Source organism: Cydia pomonella, chromosome 10 (assembly GCF_033807575.1).
Source record: "Cydia pomonella isolate Wapato2018A chromosome 10, ilCydPomo1, whole genome shotgun sequence".
In the NCBI taxonomy this organism is placed as follows: Eukaryota; Metazoa; Arthropoda; class Insecta; order Lepidoptera; family Tortricidae; genus Cydia; species Cydia pomonella.
In genome coordinates this window covers 18,303,175-18,318,992 of record NC_084712.1, presented here as the reverse complement: position 1 = coordinate 18,318,992, position 15,818 = coordinate 18,303,175, and the positions used below count along the sequence as shown (strand labels likewise).

The window sequence follows — 15,818 nt, the reverse complement described above, 5'->3', positions numbered from 1 at the left end:
TGAAAAACGAACGTGCGTATGAACGGTGGTAATACGAACGGCACGTGCAAGTAATAAATCAAGAGTAGTTCGGATGCGCCAAAATCAGAATGGCTAGTTAGTGCACTGTTAATACCGGCTCCAATGCAGACTTGGCAAGTTTTAGTTTAGTTGCACTAAAACACGAAACTGCTTGCCATCAAAATAAATATTGTTTGCCAAATGTTCGCTTCAAACACATCGAAGCTTGTATATAAGAATGCTTTTAAAATACCGTTGTTCTGTACCTACTAAAATTAAAATTATGCGACTGCAATCATTCTAATTCGGTAGTGATACCTAACATGAAAAGCTATCCTATCAGCAAATAATAATTGATTGTGTTAGACGGTTGTCTAAATTAGACGTTCGACAAATCGGCTACCACCACAAATATAAGCCTTAATTCATAATTAACGCCATCTTTAGCTGTTAACTTTGAGGGCACGATTTTTCTGGATCTTTATACATCTTTTCCTACTCCTCTACTGTTATCTGTCATTTATGCATTCATTAACACGAATATAAGAACATACATAAAAGATTTCAAGAAAAGTCTATATTGTCTATTCCTCATAAAAGCTCTTGTGCTTTTATAAGCTATAACGTTACTGCGATTAATGGCTACCAACCTAACAAAACCAAAACGAATACAGTTTTAAACTAAGTGCATTGCTGCCAACTTACAAAATATTCATTTGGTTGCATAGTAAAATTAATTACTTCATAAGTCAGAAACACGCATGTGACACCCGTAATATAGCAACACCCATAGACTACGAAGACCGCTTAGCGTTGCTTGTTAGTCTCCGTAGGCTACGGTGGCCAAAATTGAGAAAAAACTGTCCAAAAAATTAATTTAGCAAGTAGCAAGTACCAGGGCCTCATGAGTTACGAGGAGGTGTCGCCGACCGGCCGGCCGCGGCCCGGGGCGGGCCGGGCGCGTAACAAGGTATGCTCGCGCGTCTTGGCTATATACTTTTGCTGTAATTTGTTTACCTAAATTAAGATTTATTTTTATTGACTCGTAGGAAAAATATTGTATGCAACGTTGTATAAGTAGGTCAAAAAATTCTCGTGGCGTATTCCTTTACAATGTTCGCCTACGCCTTCGGCTCCGGCTCACATTGTAACTCACGCCACTCGCCTTTTTTGACCCTTCTTATACAACTGTTGCATAAAATACTATTTCCTACTCCTCTACTGTTATCTGTCATTTATGCATTCATTAACACGAATATAAGAACATACATAAAAGGTTTCAAGAAAAGTCTATATTGTCTATTCCTCATAAAAGCTCTTGTGCTTTTATAAGCTATAATGTTACTGCGATTAATGGCTACCAACCTAACAAAACCAAAACGAATACAGTTTTAAACTAAGTGCATTGATGCCAACTTACAAAATATTCATTTGGTTTCATAGTAAAAATAATTACTTCATAAGTCAGAAACACGCATGTGACACCCGTAATATAGCAACACCCATAGACTACGAAGACCGCTTAGCGTTGCTTGTTAGTCTCCGTAGGCTACGGTGGCCAAAATTGAGAAAAAACTGTCCAATAAATTAATTTAGCAAGTAGCAAGTACCAGGGCCTCATGAGTTACGAGGAGGTGTCGCCGACCGGCCGGCCGCGGCCCGGGGCGGGCCGGGCGCGTAACAAGGTATGCTCGCGCGTCTTGGCTATATACTTTTGCTGTAATTTGTTTACCTAAATTAAGATTTATTTTTGTTGACTCGTAGGAAAAATATTGTATGCAACGTTGTATAAGTAGGTCAAAAAAATTCTCGTGGCGTATTCCTTTACAATGTTCGCCTACGCCTTCGGCTCCGGCTCACATTGTAACTCACGCCACTCGCCTTTTTTGACCCTTCTTATACAACTGATGCATAAAATACTATAAAAAATCAATTTTAAATATCAGCAAACGGTAATGGAGAGATTGCAGAGGCGCTTCACTGTATAACTTCATAAAATGTAAAAAATTCGAAATTCAGGGCTCTCATAAACGCAATAAGAAAATTCAAAGTACACGTATAATACAAGTCTTTCAGCGCGACGTCATTAGGAAATTGTCCAGGTAAGGAAACTTGTAGACGCAGCTCGAGAGCCAGGAGTGTGTATTCAGAGAAGTTGGCACAGGGCCTTGCTTGTCGCGCCTGCCAGCTTTGAGCTAGTGTGCGCGCGACCTAATTAGCTTGTGTGAAAAGATTAAGCTCAGACGTAAATTAATAGTATGATATATCTTTACCTTTAAGACTACATTAATGTTAAGACTTCGCAGCGTGATTACTGATTGCCAAACCGAATGCAGTCTTTTTATCTGACCGTGTTATGATAATCTCCTAATGGACTTTATCTTTGTAAACCATTCGATTTATACCAAGTTTATGAGAAAAAGGTAAACTATGATGTGTCCATGTATGTTATGTATCTATTTAACTGCTTCTTACCAGCTTCTAAATGCAAGTTGTTTTCCCTTTGCTCTTAAGTGTACAAAATCGTTTCCTTGTGAATTTTCATAAGTATGATGTATGTGAAACAGGAAAAGTATACTCCTGGAAACAAGGCCGTTAGGAGTGGTCAACTTAGATCAGTAAACTGGCAGTAATGTGTTCTCGATCCAGTCGTAATAACCGGACACCGATACATGAACGTACCGTCCATCGGTCATGTTGGTCAAGCGTGGACCGCAACGATTCATAATTTCCACCTTGTTTACTATAACGGTACACGGCCTTGCGGTGATGTAGCTGTTATTGGAGAATTATTTAATACTAATAGCTGATAAGAGAATAAGAGGCCCGCATTTCGTGAGATTCAGGATGGCGGGTGTACCTGAATAAAAAGAAACAAAAAGTATACCATATTTTTGTACCTAATTTGTACTATTTAGTACCTGCTTTAATAAAAATGTTCCTCCCGGTACTTAAAGTTATTATTATTAGGTAACAAAAAACAGTCCACAGTATAAAAACTAAATTATGGTACTAATTTTGTTCTTTCATATTCATTTAGCCATTTTATTTGCTGTTTCCAAGTTTTACTATGAATGGCGGGTGTAGATACTGTTTAAAAAGGTAAAAAAAATAATTAAGGAGGTACTAAATGGTACAAATTAGGTACAAAAATATTATAATAAATTTTATTTAGGTACACCCGCCATCCTGACTCTTACCGTATTTCGAGTTCTGAATGCAGTTTTGTTCATATGCAATTGGTCATGATCTTTTTATTATTGACCTATTAGATAATAGGCTTCTTTGTCATCACTAGTTAATAAAGTATTTCTTAGAATTAAATTAGTAAAAATGCGTCATCAGTCCTGTGAAAGCTTTCTTTTTTAAAACACGCACGTCGCGGGAAAGGCGGCAATCAAGTGGCATTAAGTGTGTTTCAAGACACCTGTGAATGGATTCATGTTAGTAATGAGAAGCATCCAGGTGATTGTGTCGCAGTAATGGCGGGATACTTGGTCGGTCAAGCAAGTAATGAGTGCTGGGCGTGTTCCCATAGTTTAAGGAACGCAAGCGAGTTGATTGCTCAGAAGAACAAGTGTCCTGTGTGACGTAGACAGACCGAACGGTATAACACACCTGTTATATCTGAAAACCATGCTTTATTGCACGTGAATATGAGTTGTGGTTGAATAATGAGTTTTGTAGAGTAACTAGAATTATTGTACGTGGTGGGCGTAAGGGAACGTAACAACTGAAGTACCTACTAGCGTAATGTAGAGTACCTTTCAGTTTGATGTTTAAAACCTTTTATCAATCGAAGGTGTACATAAAGTGAAAGGAACCCAACACTCACCAGACTAGCGAACGTACGCTGTGTCCAGCAGTGGAACACATTTACGCTATTGATGGAATATATTCGTATCGACGTAAGTTGTGAGTCAACTTAAGAAAGAGCTGTATACAAAAATTATTAAGAGATTTTTCATGACGTGAGTTCCGTGAAAAAGGTACTTACCATTACCACTGGGTTGCCTCACAAGTCTTAAAAAGGGATTGGAATTTTTGCTAAGTTATTTTTTCCTGAATGCAGGTGTACAATTTGTACATGCGCCTAAAATAAACCAGTATAAGTTGTGACCTCCTACCACTCATAGTTGCTACAGATGTCAAGGTCCCGTAATACAGGATTGGCGATGGGAACAGAGAAAAGCTTGGATAATTTGCTTGCACGTGGAGGTTTGCCTAGGCCTTGCCGTGGGAACGCCGCACCTGCCGCTGTCGCGTGAATGCCATCGAAATGATGGGTGGTACTGTGTTCCGCCATTTTTATAAAGGCTATCGTATTATTACGTTAAATACGCGAATATTGACTATTACTCGTGTCTTCATGTATTTTATTATAAGTATGTTATGAGAAATTTGTTGTAAAAAAAGTAATGTGTCATTTCACAATCGCATAATTAGGTATACAATTATTTACGTACCTACGTGTTTTTCACAAGTTAATATGTACAATTTTGTGATTCATAATGTAAATAATCAAAAAGGTAGGTACTTACTTCATTGAACTCGGGAAAAACCATCCGAGGATTCTTTCGACATAATTGCCTACTCGAATGTGAATAAAAATAAGAATACTTTTTTTTTCACAGCGTGGCAACCTTCGTAGACGAGCTTTGCTAAACAACAGCGGCCGAGCCCAGTCACTGGATACAAGCAGCTCGAAAAAAGCATTAGCATATGATGTACGTACCTTAGGGCCGATAGCTACCAAGTGACGTAACGCCATCAATAGGGCTTGTGATTGTGACGTGTATGGATCACGACATCGTCCAATGCACTATACTCGTTCGTCACGATCTTTAGTCATAAAACTCATGAAGTAAGACATCTACCGGTGTAGGAAACCAACTCCCTTGACATAATCTCATTAAGAACGTGCCGCTCTGAGTTAGGCACATAATGATATAGCCTTTAGACGATGATGCAAAACTATGAAAGTTGAGTATGTCTGATTTTGCTCACCTTTCTTGGGGTCCATGTTGAACTTTTTCCTGCCGATGCTCATCTGTTTGGCCTTGCTGTTCTGTTTGCACTCCTCCTGCCCGTCCAGGGCCTCCAGCTCTGCGACCACCTCGCCGAGCTCATCTTTGAGTTGCTGAAACAATAGAACATGTCGTAAGAACTGTGCACATGAAAATTGGTATTTAATCTCCGACCGAACTTCGGACAATTGTATCGTATCGTATGAAGTATTGAAGTATAAATTCAAATCTTTCAAGCCTGAGAATTTTGAGTCCATAAAAGTGACAAAAGAACAGCGGGATGTAATTTTGTTGTAAAAATGACTAAATCAATTAATTGATTCTGAAGAAATTCTCAGCAAGGTGTTATTAAATGTTCTACGTATCGTATATGGTCCACCGCTTTACTAACTGTTCCATTCAGTCGCAAAAAATATGCTAACAACAAATTTTTGGCAAGATTCTGAAATACTTACAACAAGAAATACTCACACATTGATTTGTTCCAGCTTAAGTGTACTAGATTTTATTTTGTCATTAAGCAAAATAAAAAATAAAATGGTAAAATTCGTTAAATCTTAATAAAATAAAATCTAAGTCAGGTAATTCTTGTACTGATTTAAACTCAAATTTGTATTTGAATTGTTACTGTAATTGTACCTATTGTTTAAAATTTGAAATTCTAAATTGATAATTGTGCTTGTTATTTTCAAAATTCAAAATTGTGCTTGTTATATTTTTTATCGTGCTTGTGGAATATCTCAATTACTGAATGTTACTGTTAAATTCAAAATACCTTATAAGTAATTGTATTATTATGTAGTAGCAAAGGATTTTTTTTTTAATTTATTGACTAAACAAACAATTTACAGTCTAGAATTTAATACAAGACCCATCGTAGGCAAAACCTTGAGGTTTGTGTGCCGATGGGGAGTTCAGAGAAAAAGAACAATACATATATTAATGTCTTATATCTAATAAAAAATAAATAAAAAACATTGTAGTATTAGCTATTAAGTGGAAACCTTACTGTAACGTGCTGTATATTTCCCTAATAAATAAATAATAGGTAATAAAATAAATTGAAACACCCGAGTGCTTTTGGTTTTTGGTAGGTAACGACTTATATAATAAACTAAGTTTAGTATGCAACGAAAATACACTTATATGTAATTATGATCGTTCATATTTAATATATATTTACTGAAACTATGTGAAAGACATACCTAACAATATTTGTTAAATGCAGATAAAATTAAAATTCAGTGTAATTACTTAATTAAGTAGTCCCAAACAATTATTTTTATTGTATTATCATTATAGGTCAAACTAAAAAAGCCTTATAATACTTATACATGATTATATGATTATAATACTTATACACGCTTTATAAAACGTTACATTCGTATGAAATTACACACGCATCAGGGATTGTAACAATTGATAAGCAAGTAATATCGTTATGCATATTAATTAGTGTGAAGTTCAACATACGCTTAATTGATAATGGAAGCTACCTATTAGAAAATACCGCAATTGAAATGCATAATTTTGCAGGAATTTCTATTGCAGGCTGCGCCTGGACGGGACGGCCTGGACAATGAGATTCTCTGTGCAAGCTTGACTACACTTAAATGCAAGGCGTTTAATGCATCTCCTGCAACGAATAGTATATCCATAAGAAATACAGGAGTCACTCATTTGCTAATTTTATGTTATGCAAAATACTTGAAATAAACAAATTTATTAGTGTATTTTTATTTCCTTGTTTGCGGCACAATAGTTACTTGTAGGCAAATTATATATGCACATATTGATAATAATTCAACCGCAACCAATTGTTTGTGTTCTAGCGATAACCATAATATTGTAGGTACTGTGTTACTGTGGTCGAGTGCAAAGTTTCAAACTCATTTGTTGAAGGAGTAACTAATTAAGTAAATACACAAATCACGATCAATATTAGACTATTCGCCGCAAGGCACAATTTTTACCCTTTGTTTTAAACACAGATAGCAGTTGTTTTCGTTCGTTTTTAGGGTTCCGTACCCAAAGGGTCAAACGGGACCCTATTACTGAGACTCCGCTGTCCGTCCGTCCGTCCGTCTGTCACCAGGCTGTATCTCATGAACCGTGATAGTTAGCCAATTGAAATTTCTACAAATTATGTATTTCTGTTGCCGCTATAACAACAAATACTAAAAACAGAATATAATAAATATTTCTTTCCAATCTCGAGGTTCTCATCCAATCACCGAAGTTAAGCAACGTCGGGCGGGGTCAGTACTTGGATGGATGACCGTTTTTATAGATAATGGTACGGAACCCTTCCTGTGCGGGTCCGACTCGCACTTGGCCGGTTTTTTTAAGATAGATAGACCGGACCCCGGGCTCCTTTAGGACGCAACTCAATAAACACTAAAATGAAAATTAGGTAAATATAAATAATTACTAACACTTAAAATTCTGTTCCGGAGGTGTCCCACTCGTCAGAAAACTTCCATCATTCTGAGGATGAAGCACAGCACAGGTTTTACAGCAGAGGTTTGTACAGACATTCTAACTGGACAACTTCCATACATACTGCATCTTCATTAATGTTTAAATTTTAGTACTAAAAATAACATCATCTGATTTCAATATATCTTTATTTAGTATTCATTGGAGCCAGCGTTGAATTTAATAAAATTGAACGTCATCGGGAAATCCCAATCTTCAAACGATATTACGTCACTGGCGAAAGTATTAGATTTTTTTTAAAGCAGTACGAGACATCCACAAAAGTGGAAGTGACACTAAACGTGAAAAATACTAACATACAAAAAGTAGATTATCAAGATTAGATACGTACCAAAATTCTAAAATAGTCCTACGATGAAGTTCAAACATTACAAACATAATTTTGATTTGATTTGGATGGTTACTTTTGGCTATTGTAAACATTTCTGGGCAGCTAGATAGAAAACCTATTTTGACAGCTGTCAAAAAGTACTTTTTAGGTGTCAGAAGTGATTTTTTTTACTATAGTTTTCTAGTGAACTGGTAAAGAAAATTAACCCTAAAACGATTGCCTTATAATTTTGTTGATTGTCCTCTCATTTGCAAAGGGAGGAGCTACAATGGAATTAATAGTTGACGCAAAAATGTCTCGCAAAGCGAAGGCGGGTAATTAAGCAATTCGGTCCAGAGGGGAGTACATTTACGTAAATTAAGGGGAACGAGTTTTAGGAGTACATGAACTTTCAAAAATGAAACTTTAGGGTCTGGCCTGTTTTCGACGTAGGTAGTACAATTGCATAGGCATTGTGTAATTCATAAATAAATTACACGATATGACATTTTAAGCTTCGTGTTAATCAATCACGAAAATGTGGTGCTAAAGTTCAAAATAAATTCGAAATATTTAAGGTAGGTAGAGTCAGATTAAAATATCCCCTCTGCTCCATTCATTAAGTACTTGCGGAGCTTATTCTTTATTCGCGTCTGTTTTTAGAATTTAGTGAAATCTATAAAAGTGACTGTGTTATGAAGTTCTAGGCAATCTCACAATGAAATCGTTAGAAAGAATAGGACTATCAAGGCATGTTGCTGTTCACAGTGATTGAGCGAGAGCGAAGAACACGTAAACAATGAGTGCCACGGTCTAGCTGCTAGCTACCAGGGATCTTGTTCCTTTAGCTTAACGAGTGCGAACGACCATTTCAAAGGTGCATTCTGGTTGCAATTGCAGCCACGTTTGATCTATTCCCATTTGTTCCCGCTGGGCATAGATGCGAATAGGTGCATACATATTAAACATTCCCATCTGTCCTCGCCTCATGTATGGCGACAGTCACGTGGGCGGGGACAAATGGGAGTACACCCGGCGTTCCTGTTTTAAGCAGTAGCTGTGTTGCGTGCTGCAGCGTGACTCGGGTGATGTCACTATCAACGGCACCTTTATATGTGGCGACCGCGAATCTCAAATATGCTCCATCTTGTTGTTGTAGTAAGGTCTCCTGCCGCCATTTCGTTATTTTTTATCACATTATAAGGCTGCTTCAGTTTCATTTGCGATAGATATGTGGCGAGGATCTCGAAAGGACATACACATAGACATATACAGGAGGTGAGAGTGGTGAGCCCTAGTCGAATGTTGTTTTGCGCCCGAACTGTGAAAAAACGCCATACTTGTGATTGGACATGATATTTTTCTGCTTTTCCACAATATTTTGTTATCCTAATAAAAATCTATGAAATTTTGTAAGTCTTATGGGGATCTGTTCAGGACCACCTCTCCCAAATTTTACGATTTTTTGTCAACATCATAAAGTTCTCATGTCCAAAACCTTGTCCAACAAGTATAGCGTCGTTCCACAGTGGGCCGGTAAGCTTTTGAAACAGGGCAGAGTGCGCTACGCTAACATAATTTGCGGTCTACCTATTCCCCTGAGACATGATACCGACCCTAGTCTAGACAATGGAGTAATAGCAAACATTCTAGTGCACCTGCAGAATGCTGCTTTATATTTCATCATAATAAAACTGATGGTGATGGGCCACAAAGTTACGACGAGGAATTACAGGAAATACACTACTTGAAAGTAGACGTTCCATATTTGAATTCAGGTAAAATGGGTATTTCTTAAGGAGACAGGTAAAAGAGATCCATTAAAACAAGTAAGAAGTACGAGTAAAGTAGTACACAGTTTTACCTCTATTGTTTAGAAGTATGTCATATGTTCTCAGTATATATATTGTCTAGGTAAATAAACACAGAGACACAGTCGGTAAGCCCACATACTTTGAACTTTAAACGGTCGACGGGTGTAAAACCCGCTTGATAACAACATCCTTTAAAAATTCAAACATGGCTTTAGATAGGTACCTACCTAACATGTGTAAATACAGATAAACTTATCCGTATATAATTCCTGGAATCATTATCACAATATTTTACTGCTTTGTATAAAACAAATAACATTTAGTTAAACCTACGCGTTTACAAATTCGTTTACCAAGGCAAAGCGAATTGGCGGATAATAAAAGGAACAAGTTGAATGCAAGTTGATTCTGCACTTGCAAACAAATAAGGCACAAACAATGTCATTACAGAAAAGGCTCGGGTTCAGGCGCAGGACAGCCCAGAACAGCTGTATAAAACAATACCTGCCTGGGGTGGCATTAAAATAGTTCGACGAGTGCGGGCGAGGCGGGCAAGCGGTCGTCAGAGAAGCACCAATATACTCGGATCTACGATTACGCTTGAATGATCTTATTCTCCTTGGAATCGTAAATAATAATATTGCAGTGTCCAACAGGGTTCACAAAGACCTAGCTTATAAGTTTACCACCTGTACAACCACATTGTGAATTTGCAATAAAATATTGAGTATTCGCTCACTTTTGATACAATTGAAAGTTAATTCATATAATTGGCAATGTTATGTAACGTGTTACCCTGAGCCTGAACGATTACTAGCTCAAAGATAATGTTTTTTTGTCTACTCGCACAACAAAATTCTGAATAAATATTTTATACTGATATTATTCAGTGAAATAAAAAACAATTTCGTCGGCTTTATTGTTTCCAAGTGCTTGATCTTTTTTACTTCCCATCATGGACGCGCAACTCACGCTGGTAGTTGCCTACCTAATATATAAATCAATAAAAAAGTAAACTACGTACTATAAAAACAAATTATTTTAACGTCAATGACACGTTGTTAGTTTTTTCGGATTAAATTATACCCTGTTTTTTTTTCGTTGTGCAAGAAAGGGAATCTGTGCCTATTCAATTTTTTAGAACTATAAACTGATGGTAATACTTTTTCTGTTTCGCCCGAGTCGAACCGAACACTCGCCTGTGTTCTACAACCCACGTGAATAAGAACATAAGCCCGATTCTTCAGCCTGGCGGGTGAGTGCAACGTGACCATTTTGAACAACGCAACAAGGTTGACAATGAATCGGGTGTCGTTTTATGGATTTATCAACACGTTTGCAGCCTAGACGCCTATGCCGTTTAATAAGGCCTGTCTAGACGGGTTTTTTCAGTGCAGCAGGTGCGTGGATTCCGCGGAGAAAAGCCCCCGGGTGAAGGGAGCTTTAGCGGTAATAAAAGAAGATATACTGAAATTACCCCAGGCCCTTTGGTGGCTTTGCTTAAGGAGGGATAAAGCCGAGTTGAGTCGGTGGCAGGCTTTTTAAGGTGTGTTTGGGTACATCAGGCTCACAGTTAGCGGCAAATGTTAAGTAATCAGTATTTACCTGCGGACACCATTAATATCTTAATCTTATATCTCATCAATGGTGTACAGGTAAAACCGTCCGTTCCTTGCTAATCTATATATAGTAAACACCCCTATAATGGAACAGGCACCAGTAATGGGATGGTATAAACAAATCCTGTAAAACTTTTACCATCAGTTTTTAAACGCTATCAACATTTTACCATAAACAAGAGCCAAAGAGCTGTTTATGTTTAATTTTTCAATGATATTTGTTAGTTTGAAAATTAATGACGCCATACATCCCATGACTGTAGCAAAAAAACATAGTTTTAATTGGTTAATAATATTGAAACCAATTACAGTAGCTTTTAGCTTTCATTAAATACATAGAAAACAGAGGGTGAATTGGACATTAAACTTTTAAAGCATAAAGCTGTATAATAAATTTTACAGTTGTTGGTGAAATATCAAAAATACTCAAATTTTTGTCTTAAATGTCCCATGATTGGTGCCGTTAACATATGCTCTAGTTAAATTTTTATTCACGAAATAATTAAATAACACATGTTACAGTCAACCCAATACAGTAATTATCGTATATTAGGTATACTGCACTCATTATACTACCGACAAAAACAGCCTTGTATGATTTAATAGCTTGCCCTTTACCTGCATTGGCAAAGCATGCACATTGCACTCACCAGAACACATGCAGCGCATAGTCACGCGATTTGCTCATAACATAACAATCTAAGGGCCTGTTTCACAATGTCTAAGTAAAGTCCCGAATAAGCTACTTGCCACTTATCTGACTAAAGTCATCGTTCGCGTTTCACAATCTTCAAAATAATTATAACTGGTAGATAAATACCTTCCCAACTTAAGGTAGTTTTATCTGGCAGTTAATTTATTTCTTAATTAGCTTTCAAATACTTTATTCAGACTCTGTGAAACATGCCCTAAGGCTTTTAATTTGTTAGTGCACTTATTACTGTTCATGACATTTAAGGATATGCAAGGACTAAGGCCTGAAACCGACAGACTACATTCTAGAATCTAGATGGAATGTTGTTGATAATATAAATAGGTTATTAGTAAGTAATCGGCAATTTCATATTTCTTTTCATTACACAAACAAAATATACCCACAGCATATATAGTAAACATCATCACTTTCCCTAGTGGTCATGTCTATAAAATAAAAAATTCCTATTCTAATTCCGAGCTTTTTATTTTGTTTTATAGATGTAATCGCTGTACAATTAATATCATTCATTAAATTACATCACACAACAAAATCAAGTAAGACCTTAAATCGCCGTATTAATACATTTAATACTTTCGCTGTAAACCTTTCACCAATATCAAGTTATCAAAAGTGAATGTCCCATCATCTGCGCTCCGTGTCATCAGACCTGCACATAATGTAACAATAGCACTTTCACTGTCTGTAGCCAAGTCTAGTCCGATACACAATACAAGAAGCTATTTCAGTCTTGTTGGATGCAGGGTTGTTATTCCCGTTACGTATTAACAGCAAGGCTGAAATGACCAATAGTAAATCCTATCTCGTCGCAGTAAGGTTCACAGATGGTGAGGTACTTGTGTTGAAGACGTTACCGATCACCTAAGGCACACCAGTAAGCATGATCTCTGATAACTCACATTTGTTATAGACCTAGAAGTCTCAGTAACACTTGCTACTCTGTCTAGAACGCTCGAAACGATTGTAGCTATATTTGACAGGCGAGGGTCGAGGCATGCCCTCCCATCTCGAACTAGTTATAATTATTTCTAAATCGATATCAATAGATGGCGCCAAATGTCACAATCAGCCATTACGAAATTCTTATCCTACATATTAAGACATATTTAACGTGCCATAAATTAAAAACACTATAAATGAAATGTAAACATTAATAACAACACGAATTCAATGCATTAATTTTGCGATAGGCAGACACTCATATTGGCACGTCAGTGCATATTGAGTGATCAGCACATTTAATGTAGATCTTGCGCCTCCACTCGATAAGGGATTTCCTCTTCTGTCACGTACAATAAATATATATAATGATAGAATAGCAAGTATTTGGGAGATTCAAGTGTACAAGCTGGGAGACAATACATCTGTTAACCTGTATACTGTGTTAAGTGATTCAACCCCTCCACCCCGGCGCTCTGCCTATTACATGGCGACCGTGGGCATGAATCCTGTGTGAGGATACTGCGGATATAAAATCATCATGGACGACGACAATGAAGAGGACTTTGAGGACGAGTCGGCGGCGTCGAGCTTACTCAGTGATTTATTGTTTTGTTAATTTGGGTAATCAACCTACCAAGATGGGTGGTCTGAAACGGAGAATGAGATCATAATGATAAAGGAAGGACAATGTTATGGTAACCGCTGCCAATATCAGTATTGCTTCATTGGCTTCGGCGGGTTTGGATTTGTCGGAGGTTCGGGATGTCGTCGGCTACGCGTCTGGTTACGCATTGCTGCCGGGTGCTGGAGTGTCAAGCGGTACGGCGAGCGATTCTTCGTGAAAATGTTTAGGTGATATGTTTATGATTAGTTTTTTTTTTATTTTATATTCAAGTGTTATATATGTGTTTATTTTGTTTAATGAGTAGTCTAGATAAGTTATTAGGGGAGCCAAGTGTTAAAAGTTGGAGTCCTTAGTAGAGCAATATTGTAAGGAAAAGAAGTTGCAGCTGTGGATTTTGATGTTGAGGTGAGCGGATATTCTCGGTGATTAGCAAATCGGGGATTTTTAATTTATTAAGGTCGGATACGGTACGAGTATCGAAAATTACCGATGTTTATTTAGAGATGCCTCTTTCTTTGCATTCTAAAAATGATTGTATCGAATTTATTTCTGCACACTCAAACTATAATCGCGGTGCGATTAGTGCGAGTCAGCAAGGTCGAGGACGGTTGTTTTCGCGAGTAGGCAGAAATCATGTAGTTTCTGTACGTTAGGCGGATAGTGTAATGTCAATGTTAGTCAGCACGTGATTTAGGTGGATGACATGTGTATGTAATGAATTGTGTTTTTCGTGTCTAACGAAGATTATGTAAATATTTCGTATTATAATACTAATACTAGTTATCACATAGATGTAACTTGTTTAGAAAGGGAATTATCAAGTTTTGTTTTTTACGGATTATAAATAGATAAGGATTACTGGTTGAGGATTCTAACGGATTATACTTAAACAAATAAACTGGACACGACACTATGATACTACGTCTTTGGAGCTTACCCAGCCTTGAGTAGTAGATATCATGAAAGGGACGCAGGAAGATACAGAATTGATAATTTGATAGAATATTAGGAACGACCCGGTAAAAATGACACTGATGATGTTGTTACGTAAATTCTGCAATTTGCATAAATCAAGATTCTCTATTGACGAAGGCACGCTTAGACGTATCGTTACGAGACTTGGTTATACAGTGCAGAAGTTTAAAATATGATACTGATAATGCTGTTGTGTGAACTCTACAATTTATATGAATCAAGATTCTCCATGAACGAAGGCACGCATAGACGTATCGTTACGAGACTTGATCATGGTATGGAAAGGTCCCAAAGTAGACATTAGGATTATTTATGGCTCTTTGTGGAAAAGTTTAAATATAGTAGAGTTGTTCTATATTAAAATGAGCACAAGTAAAAAGTATGTTACAATGTTGATGAATTAATGTCTTTCGCGCGGGACATGATGAATTACCTAGGTTATGTAGGAACTATTTAGTTTTTACTTATAAACGAACTTACCGATCGGGAAATGATTTAAAGGATTATTACTGTTACTAAATAGTGGATATGCTGGTAGAACTAGAATGATTAACGGTATCCAGAAGAGGTACGAGTATTATTGGGAAAACTGAATTATGTAAAACGATGTAAAGATTGTCAGGAGCAGAAGTTTAGCAAACGGAAGGTAATAATTATAGTTATAATTTATAACTACCTATCACAGCTACAGCATCTGTTGAGGAGTAACTTTTAGATTGGTTGGACTTGGATAAAACATGATATAAGTATGTTGTAACTTTTAAATGTGAAATATTACTTGTGAAATGCCATGGTTGTGTTAAAAATAATTTAATTTTAAAAGGAAATTGTAATTCAAGCATTGTTAATTTTAAGGTGATTTAGTATTAATTAAGAATGAATGTTACAATAAATTAAATGACCTATATTTAGGACCATGTAAAATAAAGGACATAATAGGGTCTTATTTAGTACATAAGAATAGAGTAAAGTTGTATTACCAATAGTGTTCTTTTCAGGGGAGGGAACCCCTACCTTTTCAGGGGAGGTGCGATAGGCAGACACTCATATTGGCACGTCAGTGCATATTGAGTGATCAGCACATTTAATGTAGATCTTGCGCCTCCACTCGATAAGGGATTTCCTCTTCTGTCACGTACAATAAATATATATAATGATAGAATAGCAAGTATTTGGGAGATTCAAGTGTACAAGCTGGGAGACAATACATCTGTTAACCTGTATACTGTGTTAAGTGATTCAACCCCTCCACCCCGGCGCTCTGCCTATTACAATTTACAAAATTTGATACC

General features: G+C 36.9%; 1 protein-coding gene across 3 annotated transcripts in view; it reads right to left on the bottom strand.

The window, feature by feature from the left end:
- Positions 1–15,818, bottom strand: part of LOC133522311 (cytohesin-1) — an 88,247-nt gene that overhangs the window by 18,771 nt on the left and 53,658 nt on the right. For all 3 annotated transcript variants that reach the window (XM_061857608.1, XM_061857607.1, XM_061857609.1), the window contains one exon: positions 5,008–5,140. In XM_061857608.1, the coding sequence (XP_061713592.1) occupies positions 5,008–5,140 (133 nt within the window). The remainder of the gene's footprint in view (positions 1–5,007; positions 5,141–15,818) is intronic.